The sequence below is a fragment of the Coloeus monedula genome, assembly GCF_965178545.1.
Source record: "Coloeus monedula genome assembly, chromosome: Z".
NCBI lineage: Eukaryota > Metazoa > Chordata > Aves > Passeriformes > Corvidae > Coloeus > Coloeus monedula.
Genome location: NC_138822.1, coordinates 76,034,681 through 76,058,214, shown reverse-complemented (window position 1 = coordinate 76,058,214; position 23,534 = coordinate 76,034,681). Strand labels below are relative to the sequence as shown.

The 23,534-nt window shown below is 47.1% G+C and overlaps 1 protein-coding gene across 1 annotated transcript; it reads right to left on the bottom strand.

Moving 5' to 3' along the window:
* Positions 1 to 367: 367 nt before the first annotated feature.
* On the bottom strand, positions 368 to 22,870 carry VCP (valosin containing protein). The gene is made up of 17 exons (XM_082301022.1): positions 22,727 to 22,870; positions 17,734 to 17,845; positions 17,183 to 17,355; positions 15,250 to 15,392; positions 12,033 to 12,163; positions 10,356 to 10,487; positions 9,836 to 9,938; positions 7,980 to 8,113; positions 7,591 to 7,726; positions 6,453 to 6,565; positions 5,671 to 5,835; positions 5,440 to 5,562; positions 4,162 to 4,374; positions 2,707 to 3,015; positions 1,694 to 1,849; positions 1,213 to 1,367; positions 368 to 814 (listed from the first exon to the last, which is right to left on the bottom strand). The coding sequence occupies exons 1-17, from the start codon at positions 22,741 to 22,743 to the stop codon at positions 709 to 711; spliced, it is 2,421 nt and encodes an 806-aa protein (XP_082157148.1). The 5' UTR covers positions 22,744 to 22,870; the 3' UTR covers positions 368 to 708.
* Positions 22,871 to 23,534: the final 664 nt, after the last annotated feature.

The window sequence follows — 23,534 nt, the reverse complement described above, 5'->3', positions numbered from 1 at the left end:
GCCAGAACCCCAGAGACATCCCAAGCGCCCCTCATGCCTGGATGAGACGGGGATTGTTGGAGAGGTCCTTCGCTGCAAAGCCACAGCAGCAGGAGACCTGACAGCTCATGGCCAGCCTCGGAGAAGCAACACCAGCTACCTGCTGCCAGGCTCTTGCTGCCAAGCCAGGGCAGGGCAGAGACCCTGCCAAACCCATTTCTTCCACTAACAGAGCTAAGAGGTGTTAAGCATAAAAAGCAGCCCTGTCCACAGCAGGGGAATACACACACGGATGGGCTCCACTGGAGCAAGGAGTGCTCAGACAGTACGCCAGAAACACGGGTTTAGACAGTGCCATCACCACACAAAGGAACTGCCAGGGCCTGGCTAGAGTTTTGTGGGATTTTTATTAATTTTTTTTTATTCTTTTTTATGGGGTTTTGTTTTTTTAATACAGGCTAGCGTTGTACCCTTTGCTAAAGCTGCTGATTCTGCCACATAAACTAGAACAGAAATTTCTCAGAAATTAGTCAGTTCCCCTCCTTGTTAATTCATTGTCTGCCTCCCAACTGAACACTGGTCTTTGCAGAAAACATTCCCTGTACAAAGTCTGACGTGCAGCTACACTGTTCTGACTGAGGAATGAAGAAGCCAAGAGTCCACTGAACACTGGATTTTTCCCTGTACAACGTGGCCTGATGTGGAGTTTGGTCCACCGAGGACAGCGAGTTAACCATAGAGATCGTCGTCATTGTCTTCGCTGTACACGTTGCCCCCGCTGCCACCTCCTGTGCCTTGGCTCGGACCAGCGCCGCCCTGGTTGCCTGACGGGAACCTGCGTGCAGCAGTGCAGGACAGAAGAGATGCTGTTGAAAAGCCTGCTGGCAGCTCAGCACCATCCCCTCCCTCTGCGCCAACCCCCAGTGACAACTAGGATGGGCAAAGAAGAATGGGATGAAGCATTAGGGAAGGTCTAAGGGCTCGTGGCTGCTGGCTGTCACTTGAGTTAAAGGAAAAAAAGGACTTCAGGAGCACTAATAGAGCAGCTACAACCGACCTGCAGCTCAGCCTACACCCGCCACACTGTGTAGTGGTGGTGCTCTACATGCTGGGTTGAATGGGAATGTGCAGTAGAAAAGAGGTTTGTCGCCCAGAACCCAGTAGAAAGCTGCCTCAGTGTTGTGCTCCGGCCTGGCTGAGCCACACTGCCCACCCCTCACACCCCAAAGGTACCTGAAGCTGCCAAAGCCACGGCTCTGCTGTAGGGTCTGTGCAAACATCTCATATTTCCTGATGTCATTGTCGCTGACAGAGCGGCGAGCAAAGCGCATGGCCTCCTCAAAGTGATCCCTGCGGATCTCGGGAACCGGGTCGTCCTCCTCCACCTCCTGCAGCGGGACAGAGGGACCAGGTGAGCTGTGTGCCCAAGCTCCACAGGCCCAACAGCTGCTCACAGCTTCCCTCCAGGTCTGGAGGCTCCCAACACCCTCCAAGGTGGGGGCTGGAAAGGTGTGCATGAGTCAGGGCTGCAGCAGGCACCTCCTGAGCAATGCTGACCATGAGGCATCCCAGGAGGGTCCTCAACCTCCCACAAGATGAGAACAAAGTGCTCCAGCTCCCCGCTCTGCACAAGAGCCCACTCATCCCCGAGGATGACAGAGGAACACATCACACCTCACACATGTGGGTAGGGAAAGCTCATTGTCCCACTCACCATGGCAGAAGGGTTGGTCTGCCTCTCACGCTCTCGCCTGATCTCACTCTCGATGGATTCGCGAATGGCCAGTTTGCAGGCACGCTGGCAAATTTCTGTCAGGTCAGCCCCTGAGAAGCCGTTGGTCATCTTAGCCAGGAAATCCAGGTCGACATCCTAGAGAAAAATACAGAAGAGAGGCCTTTCCTTTATACCTCACATCCTCAAGTGACAGAGAGGTGTCGTCAGATCCCAGGGTATCAAGGTGCTCCCTTAACTATGGCCAATTTTGGAAAGATCAGCTGTTAAGATTCTCATTTTCAGGAAAAGTTAACCACACATGAAAGCAGGCTATGCTCCTCACACCCACCAAGAATCCAAGAAGTGGCTGTAAATGCCTCTGCACTTACAGATTTAGGATATGACTTGCTCAGGTCTCAGCATGAGGAATCAAACAAAACACCATCACACTGGGAATAGAGATGGGGCACAGGCAGACCAAGACAGCCGACCTCCTCCTCTCTTCCCCCTCAATTGAGAGGGTGTTACTGCAACCTCCTTTGAAACTTTCCTTCTCAGCAGCACCTAAATAGGCAAGCTTGGGCTCTCACTTCATGTCTGCTTTTCCTTGGTTAACTCTCAGCTTCATTATTGCCTCTTCCCAGGCAAGGGACACAGTTCTTGCCTATGACAGGGTTCAGCAACAACTCGCTGCAATGATTCCTCTTCAATTCCTATTTCCCATCTGTGTGTTCTACACTTATTTTTTTTCCCAGACTGTAAGAATCTTTTCCACCTCACCAAAATAGGCTTTTCTGACCCTGCACTGTGAGCAGAACCCCACTTTCACACAGTCTTGCTGTGCTTGCAGACCGATTTCCAGCTTTTCTGACACCTAACCTCAGAGCTCCAGCTTCCTCTTCTACCCTACTATACAGATGAGCCTCCAGACCTCTGTGCTGTCCACAGCCTGTGAGGAACACGAGCAGCACACAGCAAACCCAAGCCAGAAGCGGTCAGGGCACAGATCCTACCTTGGCAACTGGTGATTTCCTCAGATTGGCCTTAAGGATTGCAACCCGTGACTTCTCGTCAGGCAGGGGGATGTAGATGAGCTGATCCAGGCGGCCGGGGCGCAGGATGGCTGGGTCAATGATGTCCGGCCTGTTGGTGGCACCGATGATGAAGACGTTTTTCTTAGTGGACATTCCATCCATCTCAGTCAGGATCTGGTTGATGACACGATCTGCAGCACCGCCGCCGTCGCCGATATTCCCACCTCGGGCCTTGGCAATGGAGTCCAGCTCATCAAAGAACAGCACACACGGGGCTGCTTGGCGAGCCTGCAAACAGCAGTGGGCACCATTATTCCATGCTAATACTGCCCAACAAGGAGCACACTGACTCCATTATAAACTTTCCTTACCATTAACACAGCTCAGGAGTACCAGAAGCTCTTCACAAGAACAGCTTGGAAGAGCTGCTCCAGAACAATCCCCTGCCACACAACCCCTCCATCAAATTCTCCTGAGCAAACTGGATTTCCCCACAGTGGGAATATTGTGAACCAGGCAGAAAAGTAGCAACTCCAATGTCCAGAGTGAAAAATTCAGCCATTTTGCTGGACTAGAACTCTCCCTGCAAGACCTGAGGATGTCAGCTGGGCATTCAGGCACACAAGTACGTGAGATATATCCAGTGGAAGGGAGAAATCCAATTGTTGCGTTCAGCTACCTAATGTATAGTTATATAGAGCTGGATCTTTTTTCACAGTGTGCAGTGAAAGGAGGAAACACCACAGGCACAAACAGCTGCTGAGAAAATCCCAGTGAGAAATAAGGAAAAAAAATTGTTCACAATAGGAGCTCTCCAACACCAGCAAACAAGCCCAGAGAGGTCAGGGATTCTCCACCCTTCACCCATGTCCAGAACTCAATGCACTGAGCTGATGAAATTTCAAAGTTATCTCCCTGCTCTGCACAAACAGCTGAACTAGACAGTCTCTGAGGTTCCCTCCCACCTAAATTCCTCTCTACTCTCCTGACAACTTTGTTCTAATAGCACCGTCCCTGACCACAAGGGCAAGGATTCACAAGATAATCCATGCAGACACTATGGGACAACTGAGCAGGAGTGAGCTCCTTTCTAAACTGTGTATATTGCATGACAAAACCTCACATGAGATTCTAAAAATCTGTAGATGGTGACACTTAATGAGGTGTCAATCTAAGTTTCCAGGGATGTGGAGCACACATGTGCCATCCTAACCATAGCCTCTGCCAAAGGCACTGGGGAATTTATCACCCTCTAACAACAGACGCCAACTGCAGCCAGAGAAAACCGTTTTAAGAGTTATGTTGCTGAAGAGGATTAATTCCCCCAGGAAAGCAGCTCCTGCTCTCAGTGCAAGTGGGGAAAACACAAACAAGAACCAGTAAGACAGATGCAGTGGAGACAAAGATAGCACAGGGAGTAGGAGAAACACTTACCTTGTCAAAGATCTCGCGCACGTTGGCTTCAGACTCACCAAACCACATGGTGAGCAGTTCCGGCCCCTTGATGGAAATGAAGTTTGCCTGGCATTCGTTGGCAATGGCTTTGGCCAGCAGTGTCTTACCACAACCAGGTGGCCCATAGAACAGAACACCTTTTGATGGGGTCATGCCAAATTTGAGGAACTTGTCTGGGTGCTCCACAGGATACTGAAGGAGAAAAAACCAAAAACCTCTCATGATGAGCCAGAACAGGCTACCTTGGAAGTACAGAATGGTTTGGGTAGGAAGGGATCTTCAAAAGATCATACAATCCAATTCCTCTGCCATGGGAAGGGACACCTTTCTCTGAGTCAGTTCTTCTTCTTGCTTCTACCAGAAGCACTGCCTGAGATTTCTGGTGGGTTAAACACAAGATCCTGCCTGGTGCCACCGCAGTTTTTAAGTAGACACTGGTTTGGAACGGTGCCTAGAACAACCTATTTACCTCTAGGAACTAAGTACCAGTTCAGTACTTTCCAGCACACTTAACCTCAGCTTCACTTTTGCCCTGCAAAAGGGAACAGCTCATTACCTAACCCATTTGTTCTGCTCTCCAGAGACAGGCAAGGTGTCTGATGTGAGCCTTTATCCTCAGCAACGAGGTCAGATACAAGACAGGTGATGATTTTAACATCAGAAAATTAGACTGAAAATTTAGATTCTTTTATTCACAGGCAGGATGCTTCTACAGAGCTAGCTAAAGCAGGAATGTATCAAACCCAAACCATGCCAGTGCAGACACCTGGAGTTTCCACAGACCGTTTGTAACATTTTGTCCCAATCTTTCCTTTTGTAGAGGGCTTCACAATTACTGCTCACCCGTCCCTGTGCTTAGGCTGATGGGGAGCCCTTCAGAAGCTCTCTGTATTAGCATCTTCATCCACTGCCTGGCAGATAAAGCTACCATGGAAGATGATTCTCAGCAGTGGTCCCACTGCTGGTCTCCACTTATGAGGCAGAACTGTGGCTGTTTCTGCACGTTGCACAACACCCACATAAAATGTCACTGTAGATTCAGCTCAGGAAGACCTGATGCTGCTTCCCAGCACCTTCCTCCCCAAGTTCACTAAGATGGAACAGCATGGTATTTATAGTCCATTACAAGTAGATACCATAAAGCCTCTGCATTTACTCTGTTTGCAGCCCAGACAGGAAACTGAAGATATTCAGGATTTTATTATTATAATTATTTTTTAAGCTGGGTAAACAAAAAAATCTGTTGTAAAGCCCTACCTGTACAAGCTCCTGGAGTTCTCTCTTCACATCTTCTAGGCCACCAATATCTTCCCAGGTAACTTGTGGCACCTCCACCACAGTCTCCCGAAGAGCAGAAGGGTTGCTCTGGCTCAGAGCCCACTGTTGTTAGAAGAAATGGTATTATATGAATTCTAGCATGTTACCTTCTCTTGCTTCAGAGAAGCAATTAATTGCACCCAGAAGAAATGAGAGGCACTCCTGCATTACCCTGAAGTCATCCATGGTCACAGCCAGAGAGTTCATCACTTCAGCATCGATGGTTTCATCTTCCAGGTCTATGAGATCCATCTTCTTTCTGATAGCCTGAAGAGCAGCTTCTGAGCAAAGAGCAGCCAAGTCAGCACCAACATGGCCATGGGTCTCGTTTGCCACCTGAAAGCAGAGCACTGACCATGACTCACAGGGATACAAGCAAGGGCAACACACGCTCTGGTCCCTCACTGGGAAGGGAGGGCAGCAACACCAGGGCTTTGCTGCACATTCAAGACAAGTGCTACCACTCAGGCAAAGACACTCTGCTTTCTACTGCCTACTGCAGATCCAGTCTGCATCTGGAATTCAGATGGTGTGCAGAAAGGTAACCCTGAGGACTGCAGTTCTTCATTCAGGACAGAGATGACAGAAACCATCCAGCTTACAAGTGGTGTCTAGTGACACCACAATGTTCAGCCAGGTGTGTGGGAGCTGTTTCAGGCCTGCTGTACTTTTAAAGGCAATGCCACAGCCAACAAACGCAGGAGGACAGTGGTAAGGCACTTCCAGATTGGAATGACACATTATTTGTTTCACTTAGCTATGCCATTGTTACCTAGTGAGTGAGGACTTGTGGTCACTGGTAAACTGGTCAGAAGGAACCCCAGAGATCACACATTCATGCAGTTTCATGCTGTCCTAATTGAGCTACTGCACTTGTACAATCAAGCCTTAACAACTCTTCCACTACAGAACACAGCACTGAGTAGGAGACAAGCTTTCCTAATGGCACTCACCTGTTCCAGATCCACATCATCAGCCAGTTTCATATTTTTTGTGTGGATCTGCAGGATTTCCAGGCGCCCGGTGGCATCTGGGATACCAATATCTACCTCTCTGTCAAAACGACCTGGGGAGTACAAACACATGTTGAGCTGTTGATTGTGCACACCAGAGGAGCTGCACCTGCTGCCTTCCACTGACCGACAAAGTAATTTTTTCCACAAAATTTCAGAAAATGCCAGAGTTTTTGGTTTGCCTGCAGCATCTATCAGCACAATAGAAGAGACAGATCACAGAAGAAGGAAAGGCATTAGGCATTTAGGGTAAGTGAGACTACTGTGAGACTAACAGTAAGAGCTGGGGATGATACAGCACAGAAAATTGCTCATTTAGTAACTTTTTCTGAGCCTCATTTTTGGTAAAATAGGCTTCACTGAACCAACATACCGTGAGACATTTTTGATTATTTCTACCTTTGTGTCCTTGTCCACAAGAGTCCAGAAATACTGAGAGATATGATTTTTTAGAATTTTCAGAGCAGTACCCAAGTGGTGAAACACTTGAGGAAAACAGGGTATCACTGCAATATTCACTATGATATGCACATCTCTATTTTTCCTCCAGTCACAGCTGTGCTTTCAAATGTCTCACTACACATTTAAGAGGTCATTTCCACCATACACTTGACAGGTTTGCTATTACAAACTGTACCAACTGGTCATACACCAGACATTCATTCACAGTGCCAGGTCTTGAAAACCTGAGTCTCAGAAACTACTGTACTTGCCATTAATAAAAGAAAGACAAATCAAGTAACTCACAGCCTTCTGCAATCTAATGCATGAACATCCTCTTAGGCATTTCCTCCTTAACTGTGTCCTAAAACAACTTCACCTAATAGAGGCTAGCACACTTTTCCTACTTCAAACTATTATTCTATTTCTACATGCTCTCACCTTACATGGCACAGAAAATGACATCAAAGGCTGCAAACCTGGAAATTAATTTCTAGCAAGGAGCTGGAGACAAGTCAATAGTTTATGTAACACACAGAAAATGTTCAGCATGAATTTCTGCTCAATCTGAGGCCCCTGAAGCGTGGCTTGTCACAAAGTGTGTGACACACGGGGAAGAGAGGGCAGTGGTGGTTACCAAATCGCCGGAGCGCTGGGTCAATGCTGTTGGGTCTGTTGGTGGCTGCCATCACAATCACATGTGCCCTCTGCTTCAGCCCGTCCATGAGGGTCAGCAGCTGGGACACGATGCGACGTTCCACCTCCCCGTGTGTCTGTGGGGAGAGAAAGCAGCGCTGAGACCAACAGCTCCACAAGGGGCATGGGAGGCAGCACTGCATCAGAGCTGGCAGACACAACAGCCACAGGACGGTAACAAACGTCGTGAACTGTAGCTGACCCATCTCATGTCCAACTCAATTCGGGTGTTAAGGAAATGCTGCTTTACCCTGTAGTCAAATGCAGAGACTCACGCCAGCTGCTACCAAAAAAGGACATACTAATTTACCTCCTACAGGCTCTCTTTACCTTCTCTCTCTTAGGAGCAATGGCATCCAGTTCATCAATGAAGATGATCGCAGGAGCATTCTTCTCTGCTTCTTCAAAGGCTTTCCTCAGGTTGCTCTCAGATTCACCAGCCAGCTTGCTCATGATCTCAGGACCTAAAAAATAGTGGTACTGTGGCATTCAGAAGAGAGGCAGCTAGTCCCAAAAACATGCAGCTGAATTTTTTTAGTACAACATTCACATGGGACAAACTATATTTCAAGCCAAAGCAAATACTATCCATCAAATTCACTAAATCTGCAGCTGAAAGGCAAGACCAGCATGCAGAATTACTTTCTATCATTATTTTGGTGTTTCCACTTTACTCTAAGAGAATGCAGCACTAGTCAATGAGCTACCTTTAGCTGCCTCTTTCCTTACCCTATTTCACACTTGGTGAGCTTCTCTGTAATGTGCCACCACACACAGTTAATGCCAGTCCTAGCTTGCAAGAGAAGCAATCAAATTATAAGGTGATGAATTACCAGGATAGGGAAGGAAAACCTCTATGAGGCCATCTCTAGCTTACATTATACAGGTATACATTTACCTCTGTATGATCCTAAAAATTAGTTTAAAAAATCAAAACAAACAACTACAAACAAACAAAAACACAACCTCCATCTCCTCTCAAAGGTTAAATACAAAATAAAAGTGTGTAAGCACATTGATCCCAAATGGATGGACAGCATTCCCCTGACATCTACAACTGCTGAACACTAGTGCAGGTTTAGAGATTTATTCTGTTTTTACAGATTTTGCTACCATGCTGATGGCAGACGTAATGAAGAGAAAATATGCTTCTAAAGGATCCAAGAAAAATAAACCTGACCCTCAGGCACACAAAGCTGCCAGCTGCAGAGGCACAGGTGTGGCCAGGTGCTCCAAGTATTTCATTACAGGTAACTCACCAGTTCATATCAGCCCTGCCTACAGCTCAGGAGTGCGGCCAGCAGGCAGTGAATGCATCGCTAACTCTGACAGTGTTATTTTTATTATGCAGTAGATGTACAACCATATAAAGACACGGCTGGTGCATTAGCATTCAGTGACAGCTTCCACACACTTGAGGAAGTATATGACAGTGGTGACATATGGATAAAACCAGCCCATTTACATCCACTATCTAGAGATAAAAGCAAGTCACCAACCCTACTGCTGGTCACTGCTGTGCTGTGTTATACTGTTGTTTGCTGTCACTGTCACATGATTGAAACCAGAGAAGAAAAGCTGCATTTTCCTTCAGTAAAAATGTTCTGTTATTCCAGCACTGATTAAAATGGGACAGAAAAGCCGTGTGGAAAATTCAGAATCTGGCCCTTACTAGATATCAACCAGGAGCCACCTCAACTGCTACAAGTGAGAGTTATCAATAGGAGTTCTGTCACTTGTAGCTAAGTCTAAAGGATCTCATTATCGTTTTCAGGGAAGTTCCTTCCAAATAATGTACTGTGAAACAAAAGAGGTCTTTGTGCTTTACTTGAGGGGAAAGAGGAATCCGTAGCAGCTTCTTTTCTGAATGGAACAGGGTGGGACCAAAGCCAGCCTGCCAGCTCTGCCCTCACCAACATAAGTGAACAGACAGACTCCAAATTCCCATGTCCCACCACAATCTTCCACGCACTCTGCTACAACGAAATCAAGCTTCAGGGAAGTGCCACAACGGATACTTTCACACAAAGGGCTTCCAAGTATCCCCAGAGGCATGTTTGAAAGAAGTAAGGAAGGATGTCAGGAAGACAATGGGGCTCTACAAGCCTTAATAACACCATTCCTTACCATAAGGTGGACGAATAAGCACACAGCAGATCTGGGGCCAAAGCAGACACAAAACTTACCGTTGATCAGGAAGAAGAAAGCTCCCGTTTCGTTGGCCACCGCTCGGGCAATCAGTGTTTTACCAGTGCCAGGAGGACCATACAGCAGGATCCCACGTGGAGGCTGAGGACAAAGGCAAGGGACTTAGGTGGTGAGTATCTGACTGCTTAAGCAGCTTCACACTGAATTTGTAAGCATTTGATAATGCTAGTCTGAAACTGTGATGCAAACTCATGCAACAGCTGCCATCCCAGCATTGCTATCAACACCCTTACTACTTCACACAACACACAACAAAAACCTTGCCAGTAACTGGCGGCACTGATTCAAAGCATCACTCTGCTTTACAAGCTGCCAGTGCTTCAGTCTGTGTCCAGAACACATAAGCAAATGCTTTCCAAACACTAGCATTAAAAAAAAAAAAACCCAAAACCCACACCACAAATTATTTATTCCCCTCTCCAATATCTCCTAAACCTCTGTCGTGGAGAAACACTTCCCAGGGTAAGCCCACTTATCCACCCACACACAGGGACATACCTTCACCCCTATGGCCTTGAAGAGAGCGGGGTGTCGGAGGGGAAGCTCCACCATCTCTTTGATTTGAGCCAGCTGCTTCCGGCAGCCACCAATGTCATCATAGCCCACTTCATTCAGCGACTCCTCTTCATCCTACCCAGGAGGAAATACATCAAACATTTGAATGAAAACAATACTTTAACAACCCCTCCCAGTCTACAGAAGCCAAGAATATGGCTTTTTAGACATTTCTTGCCTGTCTTGAGATTCTCCCTTTCAAGTCTTCCTGATGTCTTCTATAATTGTTTCTTAGCTTTGTCTTTCCAGACATAAAAAGAGAACTGCCTGCACGTACTCAGACTTCACTGAAGCCCACCCTCTGGAATGTTTAACTTTCTGGCACCCTCTATCTGCCAGTTACTCAGGTGCAGTGTTACCTTTTGACACTGACTCCAATTAGCACAGAATGTTAAGGTCCAGACAAATAGATAAGATTAGTTGTAACCAACTCTTCCTTCACAGCATCCATTCATTCAGCTGTCCAAACCTCTACTGGCCTCAGTTATTTAGGCCACACTAAAATAATAACACAGCCTGGAATCTCAGAGGCGCTCAGTTTAAGCCTCACCTACCTCAATCAGGTCACTCAGGGGCTGGACCTAACAAGCACTGAAGATCTCAAGCTTGGAGATTTCTGCCCTCTCTGGTCTCTGCTTTCAGGATTGGAGAAACATTTTTTCCTAGTATCTACTGGTAATTTCCCTCGATCCAGCTCATGCCAGTGCCTCCAGTCCTGTCCCTGGGCACAGCTCTCAGAAGACCCTGGTCATCTACCCCTTCCCATCAGGTCTGTCCCTTTGCCTTCCCTTCTCCAGGCTGCATCATCCCCTGATCCCAGTCCCTCCTCATTCATTCCTGACCTCCAGCTCCTCGTAACTTTCGTGGCCTTGGCTGAACTTACTCATATCTATCTCTGCTGTGGCCTGAAGAGGCCAAATTGGATTCATGGAGTGCCCAGGTGCAGACTCACAAGGGTCACAGAGGTGAGTTCTTCAGAAGGCAGCTAACAACAAACCAGCACTCACTCTATTTGCAGGGAGAAAAAGGTACTTATTCTATGAAGTATGCACCCACCTTAGCTCATTTCCCTGAGATTTCCTACTCTGTAACAGTCAGGTGGCCAAGACCTGTCAGACAAGCCCTGCAGGCAGCCACATGGTTGCAACACTCAGGGCTAGACACCTTAATGGACTGGGGAATTCTTATTTTTTTAATGCCAACCATTTGGGGATTTCAAATTTCTCTCAGAAAAAGTGCCTGTTACTTTCTTTTTACACAGCATGAAATTTAGCAGCATTGTAAGCTCTATCTGCTACGAATCAAGGGAACACTGGAATTAGAAGATGCATCCAAGCACAGTGTGAGATATCTGCAGGCAGATGTAAAGCAGCTGCTGCCAAAGCATGGCATCTCATCAGCAAATCTACCCCCTGCTGCTTTCAGCATATGAGGAAGACACCGGAAGTACCTTTCTCTTATTACCTCCAGCAGAAGCTCATCCCCTGAAACCGGCGTTTCTAACCATTACAGTCAGTAGACAAAATGTCAAAACAGGAACTGCAAACACTGCTGCACTCCAGCCCTGTCCCAGAAACAGACTCTGGACAGAGGAGAACCACATGGCAGGGTTCTACTCACCTCTCGTTTGATGGGCTCTCCCTCACAATGGATCACTGTGTCTGGGGCCACTATGCAGTACGGGCTTGGATCCGTCTCCACCACTTTGAATTCCACTGCACGCATCCCTCCACGCACCAAGAAGATGTCACCTGTAAAACCCCACATATCAGTCAGTGGCCTGTTGCAACCCACACCTGCGAAATGTCAACCCCTGTACAACCAGCAGCCCCAGAGTTCAAGGAAGCGGGTCACGCCAGCAGACACCGTGGCATTTATAACACTGCTTTGCATGTTAAACTCAGAAGCTGCATCCACTGAGACAGCCTGAGCACTGTTTCAGTTCTCCAATTTCATCCAGTAAAAAACAGCAAATAGAAAAGAACACCCTGCCCAAATACAAAACACAAAGGCAAGAAATCACATTTTTTTCCCATTCAGTTTCAATTTAACATTTCTAGAACATGCAAAAAGCCTTAACATAATAAAAATTCATTTTGAATTCATTATAACTAGTTGTTACTAGTTGTAACTGTTCGTCTCCAGAAGCAGAATAATATATAAAACTGCACTACAACTCCTGGCTGCACTGGGCTACAGACCTGGATAACTTCAACTTGTGTCTATATAGTGTACTTTCATCTATGTTACAGCAGAAGTGCTATGAACACAATCCCAAAAGTGCATTTGGTTTTCTACTCAGCCTCCCAGTTATTCCTTAAATTACTCTAACGAAGTGAATTTAGTCAGGGTGCCAGCTGATATACTTGTATTGGTTTCATCTGGGATAGAGTTCATTTTCTCCCTAGTAGCTGTTTCAGTGCTGTGATTTGGATTCAGGATGAGAATCATGTTGATAACACGCCGATGTTTCAGTTGTTGCTCAGCAGTGCTTACCCTTACTCAAGGACTGCTTGGTTTCCCATGGTCTGCCCATGAGCAGGTGCACGAGAAGCCAGGAGGGAGCATGGCCAGGAGAGCTGACCCAAACTGGCCAAAGGATTATCCATGCCATAGAACATCATGTCTAGTGTATAAACTAGGGGGATTTCACTGTGAGACATCACACACTGATGAGGGACAGGCTGGGCATTTCTCAGCAGGTGGTGAGCAACTGTCCCAGGTGTCTCTTTGGGTTGCATCCGCCCTCTTTTCCATTACTGCTACTATTATATTTTAATTTGTTTCAATTTCTAAAATGTTCTTAACTCAATGAGTTGAGTTTTTCCCGATCTGCTCTCCATCCCACGGCTGAGTGGGGAATGAGTGGCTGTGTGATATTTAGTCACATGCTGGGGTCAAAGGACAACAGTCCTTTCTGGCACCCAGCATGGGGACGAAGGGTTAGCATAATAACAGATCTGAGCAGAGCATGTTAAACCAATTTTGTTATAAGTATCCAGTATATAACAGTAGCTGGTGACTATGTTTAGTCGTGCTTGTTCTCAGGGCACGTTTCTTAACACCTCACTCGGTGTAGGTGTCCCCTGTGGTGAGGTTTATTGTCTTGGTGCCTGGGCTAAGGTTATCTTTGTGTTGCTCCTTGCAGCAGGGGCTTATGGATGCGACGGAATCACTGGTCCTGAGACGAATCTGAGGAGTGAACTGAGCACTGCCATCCACTCTGTACTTTGGGAGCCACCCACCAGGAACTACTGGTAACTGTACCTTTCCTACATCTCCCTCCCGAGGTCTTCCTTCACCAAGCTGGTTACAGTGGCATTTGAGCATTTTAAAGATTTTTAATACCCTTTCACTACACCTGAAGCCAGCCTGGTTCTTATCACAGAATATCCTGAGTTGAAAGGGAACCAAGGGGATCACTGAGTCCAACTCCTGGTCCTGCACAGGACAGCCACAAGGATCCCACCACATGCCTGAGGGTGTTGTCCAAATACTTCTGGAATTCTGGCAAGCTTGGTGCTGTGAAACAGCATGTTGCTGAATGTGGTTCAGGTCTTGTTTAAGGTTATGTGATGGGATACATCTAGAGGACCAACAGTGATGAGTGGCAAAGTGTGTGGAATAGCATGGGAAAGTGTCCAGGATGTCCAGTGGACCTACAACATTTTGGAGTTTCACTCCTGAACAAATGTAGAATCCTGAAAAACTAGTAAATAGGTGGAAAAAGGTCATGCTGGCAGATCCAGAGACACAAATCACTGCAATGTGCCGGGACCTGGCCCAGCACACCGGAAGTCTGTTCCACGTTATTCCGTAACCTAAGAGGAAGAAACGGTCTTTGGATCTGATGACAAAACATCAGACACTGAGGCTACTCCAATGCCAGGGAGAGGCAAAGCATGGCACTGAGATGGTGTATTGCATTCCTATCGCATATCAGCCTCTGGAAAACCAAATGATGCAATGGACTGTTCATGACTACGCTGAGAGCAAAGTGTGGTGGGAACAGCAAACTTTGGGACACACATTTAGCAAAAGCCACCTGGTGACTGCCCCTCCCCAGCCAACATTTTACATACTGTAGAAGTAGACAAAGTTTCTGTAATGCACGTAATATGCTGGGATAAACAGTCTGGGTCACTGCTGCCTCAGGCAAAGGCAAACCCACCCATGGTTCTGCTTTTCCTCAAGGACCTGGGTGCACTTCATGGGTGATGTGGGAGGATGGAGAAGTCCAGTGTCTGGCTCAAGGTGACTGGATTTTAGGTGAGAGTAAGAAGTTAAGTAAATTGTATGATGTTAATTGTTATATAATGCTGCATATGATCACTTCTATGGCAGGTATATGCACGTCACCACATTCAGCACCACACAGCACCCAACTCTACCACTCCAGATGTGGGCATCTGAACCTGACTCCCCTTCAATTACCACATTAATGAAGGATGGACTCTGATGAGACTGGATAAGCACAACGTACACTCAACCAATTGATTAATATGCAGGCAACTCACCAATTACATCACGTGCCAGCAACTTAGTTTAATGAGATTTTCTCCCAAGTTCCACCTAAGCCTTTTTGATGCTCTCCCATCTCATGTAGCTAAAAAATGCAGAACTACCAAATTGCTCTGCCAGCCAGCAGCAGCAATTGCTCCTTCAGAAGGTTAGGGAAAATTTAAATCAACGCTAGCAAAATCTCTCCCTACTGGTGTCTAAATGCTGGTCTAATGCTTTACAGAGATCTGTGCAAGCTTCTAGAAATTCTCTGTATTCAGTCTCAGGACTAGCTCACACTTGCTGCCATGAGGACTTCAATGACAGGCATTATTACCTTTCCTGATAGGTCTGTAAGCTTCCAGGAAGTAGGGCTTGAGATAGACCTCAAACAGATTCCCCGTGATCCCTTCTACCGTGTCATCAATTGGCAGCACGTGGATACGTTTGCCATATTTCACATCTGGGCAAGGCTGGATGCTGCAACAGAAGAAAACCCCAGTTAGCCACATCATGCTGGACTTGCACCTCAGTGTTACACCTGGAAAAGAAAAGATATGCCCCTTCCCACAAAAGAACACCCAAAGACTATCAAAAGCCCTGGCAAGACTTCCTACTGACACAAGAATATTTCAATGCTGACAAGGCAAAAATCATACCCAGAGCTGGTCTTCACAACACACACTTGCCTTCACTCCTTTCAGCCCTGTCCAAGACCAGTGGAGAGTTTCATAGTTTCCTCCTACCCTTCTGCTCTTCTGCAGACCCCCTCACCACATTCACACACCTCTAATGCAGTGAGAGTCATGAGGTAGCTTTTATTTCAACAAGCTACTGCAGAACCAGCCGCAAGGAAAAGTGAGCTGGGGAAAACTCTTTGTTCCTTCCTCTCTCTCACTACAGTCCCCAGAGTCCCTACTGCTGACAAACCTGATTCCAAGCAAAGGCTCTCACAGTACGAACCAGGGGTAAACAGCTCGGCAGCCATGTGTCTGTCAGTCCCACTTTGTAGGGGCTGATAATTAGGTTAGAGGCTGAGGGTCCCTTCCCCCTTTTTAAATACATGCTACAGTTCTTATTTTGCAGTGTAGCACAACAGCCTATGGTAGCGATAGCTCAAAGTATCCAGCCGTGGCAGAAACTGGCTTCGCCAGCTAAGAAAAGCCTGCATGGAAGTGCAGCTGAGCAGGCAGCTTTTCATATGTGACTTTTGTTAGAGACTCCTAACAGATTATTTTACCACGTGCTTTACAGAGAGGACATAGCAAAAGGGTAGACACACTGTCCCAGAAGGAAAACATTTGACAGACCACAATCAGCAAATGATTAGCACATGAATCTGGACTTTGGCAGAAACCAGGACACAGTAACACTATAAGCACTTAAAGATTGGCAAGAAAAACCTTGAGGGCAAGTGGTGTGAAAATTCCCTGACCTCACAGTGAGTCAAGACAACTGGTAACACATTTGGGAGGCTGAGAACCACTACAGACATAGTGCTAACAAAGAGGAGAGCACGGGCTGTCATGCTAGAAGAGACTCCAACAGGAATCTCACATTTAGTTAAAGAATTCACCTCTATTTTAAATCCAAAGACACAAAGCACCATTCTGAACCAACTACAGTGGTGTTTAAAACTTGCTTTTTTAGTGGTAGAGGGATGGGTGGAACAGTCTCTTTTCTCCTCATCTACTAAGTTTGTATGAAACACATTTTGCATTTAAAAATTATTACAGATACCACTTCAGAAAGTCTGGTGTCAGAACCCAAGCTCTTATTTTCTCAGAACGTGTGGGATATTCCATATCAGGACAATGCTCAGGAGGAGGAGCTGATAGCCCTGTCATATTTAAACCTGTAAACTACCATTTTTATGTTCAGGAAATGCTCATGTGCTACCCTTCTAGCCACTCCCATCACAGAATAGGACTTGTCTCCTCTAAGCAGAGATCCATACTTCAAAGTTTTCCTACTGCTTTTAAGGTCCCTTCCAACCCAACCAATTCTATGATTCTATTTCCTGCAAGTGCTACACAACAAAATTTCTGCAACATTTTTTCAGCATTCCTAAATTTAAAATTATTTTTACAACAAAAATTGGAATATAAACATCCTTGAGGGATTTTTAATCTTGCTATTTGGCTGTTCCATTTTTTTCTGGCACTCATTTCTAACAGGTTTTAACTTGTTTTTGCAATAGGGCAGCTCAGATACTATGAGATAATGTGTGATGTTGCTACCGTCTTCCACTGGTAACACTGTATCCTCACCTGATCACATCACCCAGGCGCACTCTCAGGTTGTTGCGAACAACCCTATTCATGCGAATCTTCTCATCTGAGCAGGTATCATCTGACAGAACAATGCAGACTGCTTCTCTCCTCTTCTTTCCTTTGAGGAGGACAGTGTCTCCTCTGAACAGCTGCAGTTCATCCATCTTTGCCTGCAAACAGCAAAATGTTAGAACAAGCTTTTGAAAAAATAGGAATTCGAGCATTTGAAGGAGAGTTATTTGACTTTGGAAATTACACCTTGGAAGTGATATATTAAATCCAGAGGACAGAGACTCTCACTACAGTGGTATAGAGCTAACCCTGAAACTAGAGGAAGGGCACAAGCTCAACTGAATCCTACAGAGACTCAAAAAAACATTTTATCAAGGAGGAGTGTCAGAAAACAAGATAACTCTCCCTCCATGGTAACAGCTGTAGCTTCTGACGCAAACACTTGTACTCATGTTGCAAAGTTACATTTCAAGTTAACAGACAGCAACAGCTCGCAAATTACCAGATTAAATGCTTTGCCTCTACAGATGACACACCTGGGACAGTGACACAACACTGTTGTCTTCATTGATGGCTTCATCAACAATTAACCGATTGGGCCTGTTCTTCTGCTTCAGAATAGCAGTCGACAAGTCATCAGCTTTAGAGCTGGGAGAGAAAACACAGCTTATGAGTCCGAGTGATACTGGCCCAGTCCAGCCACCCCCCGTTTCATCTTCACTTCCTACAAATCTCTTTGTTGTCTTGTCTTTCATAAACTATACTTGTTTGTAGAACAAAGGAGAACATTACTTCCCAGAGACCAGTAGCAGGAGTTCAAGGGACGACATTTTCTGTCAGAAAAAAAAAACTATGAGCTTCCACTGAATACAGCTATGAAGCTATCTATGAAAAGAAGTGGTCAGTGAGATGTTGCTGACTGTAAGATGTTTTGCCTCAATGAATTAGTCAGACTCATCTGAAATCACACGTAACTGCTGCCAACATAACAGAAGTTCAAGTCTATTTGGTGTCAAATCCCAGATAAATAGGGGAATTAAAGGACAATGCTGCAGTAACCCTGACAGGAAGAGTTGTAAGAGTTTAGCCTGTTGAGGCCTGTTTGTTAAACCAAGCAAGCCATAGAAATATTCAAGTGGTCATAGAAAATGATTTTGTGATGGGGTTTTTTTAGCACTATTCCATAATACCTTCACAGGAGTCACAGCAGCTCTGGCCAACAAAGCCACAAGAAATACAAGAAATCATTCATTTGCCTTGACAAAATGGAGCAAGAAAAACATCAGGGCAATGGAAGAAGGGCAGATCAACTGTTCTCCTTCAAAATACAATACAGCAAATAATTCACTCTATGTTATAAAAGGAATTTGAACCAACTTATTCTTGAGGAGCTCTTGGAAGCTGTACATTAGCCACACACAACAGGGGTGGAATACTGTAGCTTCCCCCACTGGGCACCTGACTACTTTCTCCAAGTATGTGGCTGTGCCAGCTTCCAAGGTAAGAAAAGAAAACTTTGCACAGTCTGACTTGATTCTGAAAGAAAATAAAGAAAAATAAAGTCTTCCTTTGTCCTAAGCAAGCATTGGCAAAGAGTAGGGAGCTTTGTGGACAATGCTGGCAGTCATAACTTTGGCTCCATCTCACCCTTTTAGAGACAGAATGACCAGAAGAAACCAAAACTTGAGTGGAAATGGCAGTACTTGGCGTGTTCACTGCATTTTTAAGAGTCCATCAGAGAGTGGTGACATACCTATGGTGTGATGTTACCCAGGCCCCTCCTCCCCTCAAGACAGAGGCTTTTCCAAGTCAGGCTATGTAGTGTTGGCTCCTTTCTCTGACACATAAAAGGGGAAACAATACCAAACAAGCCTGTGAGGGCAGCCAGCTTGCTTCCAAAAGTTTCTCAAGCTTCCCTTAAACTGTGGTAGCACAGAAAACATGTTGCGAAGACAGGCAACATTATTTTAAGTGAACAAAACAAGTTGTAAAACATGTTCTTTCCTGGAACGCCAGCACTATGAAACTTACCTTTTTTCCTCTCTTTATTAGAGTGCAAGAGGTAAGACACTGCAGACCTATTCTCTGAGCAAAAAAGGACACAATAAAGGCTGATGCATACATCCTGGAAAGGGCTTATAAATGCTGTATTCAATCTAAAAATGTGGTCTTGTTGCAAATCCTAAAAAGTCTGTGATTTCCACAAAAACTGAGAGAGCAATAAGAAAACTGAACATACGTTATCAGGGCAGATTACAGGTAAACAGTACATAAAACCAATAACCTACTTGTAAGGACTTTGCCTCCTCCCACTGGAAACTAATCCAGCAAGTAGATTTCAAGATTTCAGCTAAGAGACACCAGGGAGACACAACACTCGTATTTGGATTATTCAGAGTGTGACTGTAACTCATCCCTCTGCACATCCCAAGGCCTTTTGATAAGAAACCCCTGCCAGACTTTGGCTAGGTGAACTATTACTGAAACTAAGCGTTTGTCCCTTGGGATGCAAGGACTGCTATCCCGCCTGAAAACCAGCTTGGGACACAAAATGAAAAATAAATGATAAAGGAACTGGGTAACAAGTGGAAGCTTTTCAATCAACACTGCCTACAACGCAAAAGCTGTAAAAAACTGGAGAGAAAGTTCAGGTAACTCCTGACATACAGCAGTGCTGAAGAACACAGCAAGAATCCACTTGGTTCTGCTGAAATAAGAGAAAAAAGTTTTAGTATGGAAGAACTGAACCTACAGTTCCCTAAGAACTGAAGGCTGGATCAATACCAGATACACTTAGAAGGATCAAAAAGCTTAGAGGCATTAAAAATGGAATAAAAGTCTCCAAGAAAGAGCATCCAGGGAGCTAAACGTGCAGGGTCAGCTTCAGTGCTCTGACCTGACAGTTCTGCAGAGGAAAAAACAAAGGTGCTACAAAATTACATGTCAGCTATTCACGGAAATGATGTTACTCCTCCTGCAGACAAGGGTAAGGCTTCGGACAGACAAGCACTACTCATCTTTCAGCAGCAATTTATAATATTGTTACCATCATCATTTGCCCTCATTGCATCTCTCCAGGGGCTCCTCGCACTGCAGCTGAAATAACAGGGCAGAAGAGATCTGTGCACCTCAACCCTGCTCAGACCAACCCCAACATCTGTGGGAAGGAGAGCACGAACAGAAAACACCAAAGAGGAAAGCCTAAAGCATGGGTCGGGACTCTGTCCTGCCAACTTTCCTAACCCTGCTGGGAAACTTCAGGAAAGGACAGGGACAGAAAGCTAACCTAGGTAATTTTAAAGCTCCTCAATGAGCTTCTGGTCAGAGAGCAAAGTGTAAACCCTCCAAATCACCTCCCTGACCCACTCCTTCTGTCAGCTCCCTCACATACCTTCCCTCTCACCCCTTTCTTTCCCTGACTTAACAAAGAGACAAAATGAACACAAAATGTAGCTTTAGATCTGTTTCGGAATTAAAAGGAAATTCAAGGTCTGCGTTAAGCTGCCCCTAGACAGAAGCCAGAAGTGAGGACACAAATCACCAGTACAGCAAATGGCCAAGCCAGCATATAAAGTGCAAGACATCTATAAAACTGAAGCAAATATGTACTAGCCCTAAAGGCCAACCATAACAGGTTCCCTCAGCCTCCTTTTCTCTCTCATTAAAGCAGTTCAACAGCTCCATTTCACACATGGGAGAACGAGGGGACTTTCTACAACTTTTAGAATCACAGAATATCCTGAGCTAGAAAGGACCCATCAGGATTATCAAGTCCAACTCCTGGCCTGGCATAAGGCAGCCCCAAGAATCACACCCTGTGTCTGAGACCATTGTCCCAATGCTTCCTGAACTCTGTCAGGCTTGGTGATGTGACCACTTCCCTGGGGAGCCTGTTTCGGTGACTGACCACCTTCAGAATTTTTTCCTGATATTCAACCTAAACCTCCCCTGACACAGCTTCATGAACTTAATTACACCACTCCGTGGTTCCTCTCTGTGTCAGAGCTCCCCTTGTTCAGCAAGTGATAATGGCCAGAGGCATCACAGGGGAGGGTATGAACAGGCAGAGCAGAAAGTAATTACCAACTAATGGTCCTTCTGAAAATGACAAGCATACTCCAAAGTTCCACTTAAAGAAAGGAAACAAGCTGTTCCTTCAAGTCTGTGCAAAAAATAAACAAAAAGTCACTTCCCAGAATTATTCCAGCTGCAGTAACGAAAGTGAAATCAGCCACGTCTTCCGCACACTGGCGTGGCTTTTTACCATGACCCTTGTGAAATCACTTCCCAGATAAAACCCATGAGCAATTTCTTACCAATCCGAACATCTGATTTACAGACTGGACTGCTTGTACCAGGTAGGTATTAGAGAAAAAAAAAAAAAAATCATAAAACGTTTTTATCCCCAAGTGAAGTGTTTGAGGTATGTGGCGACTGCAGCCACTTACTGAAACAGGACAACTATAGGGGGGAGTTTAGACCCATTGTGGAGAAGCCAAGTTTTCAACACTGTTTCAGACAGGCTGGGAGAGGAAAACAGGAATCCCTTCAGAAACCACACTCCCTTAGCTTTTGGAATGTTTCTTGCCATGCTGAGGCTCGGTTCAGCAAGATGGCTGCCAGCAGCTGTGACAAAAAATGGCATCTAAAAAGTAACCGTGTTCCAGCTGCAAACTAACTTTTGCTGTTTCCTATGTGGGTGAGAAGAACTTTGCTAAAGTAGAAATCCCTTTTTAAAAACACTATTAACTCGCGCAGCTGCACAACTGGGGTCTGGGAATGTCACCTCCACTGCAGACACGGAATTTCTGGCACATCTCCCTGGAACTGACCCGGCTGGGACAAGCAGGTTTAGATTCCACGAGTCGCAAAAGAAGAAGAAAACATACTCAAATAACATCAAAAGGCACCAAAGGGACCAAAAGTGCCTCTAGCGAGGTCAAAAAGTCACTTCGAGTATTCTTGGATTGGGAACATTTATCTTTGGATTCTATTTTGCTCCGCTCAAAACGCACGTGGGCTGCGTGCAGACACTGTTACTCATTTCTGAGGAGCACGGAAGATGATCCTCAGCCTGTAACTGAGTACAGGCAAGAAGAGTGAGGCAAGACACCCGAGACGGAAACACCGCCGATCGCCTCGGCCATGCCCGGCACAACATGTCTGCCTCGGCTAGCGCCAAGTCACTCGCCAGCCCCGGCCCGAGGACCGCTGCGAGCAGGAGGAGCCCGGGACGGGTCTAGAAAACAAAGCCCTCCGCAGTTCAGGACCAGGCGGGCGGGCGGCCCTAGGCCCGGCGCTGGCACGGCGGGAGGCCCGGCCCGGCCTCACCCCCCCGCCATGACTCGACACTTCCCGGCGAGGCCCGGCCGTGGCGGGGCCCCAGGCGGGAAGCGGCTCATCCCCGTCCCGGCGCCTCCTTCGCCCGCCTGGGGCCCGCGGGCCGCCCCGGGTGAGGCGGGCGGGCCGGACCGGGCCCAGGCCGCGGCGGGGCCTAGGCCGCGGGGAGGCGGCGGGGCCCGCACTTACTCGGATCCCGAGGCCATGGCGCTGCGGGGAGGGGGCGAGGGGAGGCGGACGGCGGCTCCTCGGGGCGGGCGGGGGGTCCGGAGCGTCGCGGGGGTCGCGGGCGGCGGGCGGAGGGTTCGGGGCGTCCGCGCTGGCTCAGCCTCAGCGCCGACTCATCGGCGAGCAGAGCCCCGCCCACGCCGCCTCGCCTGCCTAGCAACAGCGTGCGCCGGCCAATCAGAAATTCCGCCCGGCGGCCGCCTCGGCCAATGGGTGGCCGCGAAATAAAAAGACGGGAGGCTCAGCCTGAGCCCCGCCCCTCGGTGTGCTCTGGCCAATCGCCACCAGCCAAGCGCCCCTCCCCGCAGCCAATCGCAACGCGGCTCTCCCGCCGAGCGACAGCTCCGCCTCGGCCAATGGCGAAGAGCCACCGACGGGACCATGCGGACAGGAAGTCCCGCCCCCACAGCCGCCGCTGATTGGGCAGCGCCCGGGGGCAGGGCCAATCAGACGGGGCGGGGCGCGCAGGCGCGGCGGTTCCCGCCACTCAGGCCAGGCGGGCTCCTGCTCGTGGTGATGGAATGGCCGGGGCGGGGGCACCTCACAGAGCACCCGGCCCCACCCCTGCCCCTGCACGGACTCCTCCCGCCACACCGGGCTGCTCAAGGTCCCCTCCAGCCTGGCCTCAACGCTCCCAGGGATGGGGCAGCCACAGCTTTACAACAGTCACTTTATGTCATTGTTGTAAGTCGCTCTCCTGCTCTCCAGTCCCTTGAAGGCATGGACAGTATCCTTGTGGCCTTCTCCAGGCTGAACAACCCCACTTATC

Excerpts from the sequence above, each read along its gene's own strand:
- VCP (XM_082301022.1), bottom strand. Across the intron at positions 9,939-10,355 it reads TCAAGGCCATAGGGGTGAAG|CCTCCACGTGGGATCCTGCT; the intron begins GTATGTCCCTGT and ends CTTTGTCCTCAG. Across the intron at positions 5,563-5,670 it reads TGACCATGGATGACTTCAGG|TGGGCTCTGAGCCAGAGCAA; the intron begins GTAATGCAGGAG and ends TTCTAACAACAG.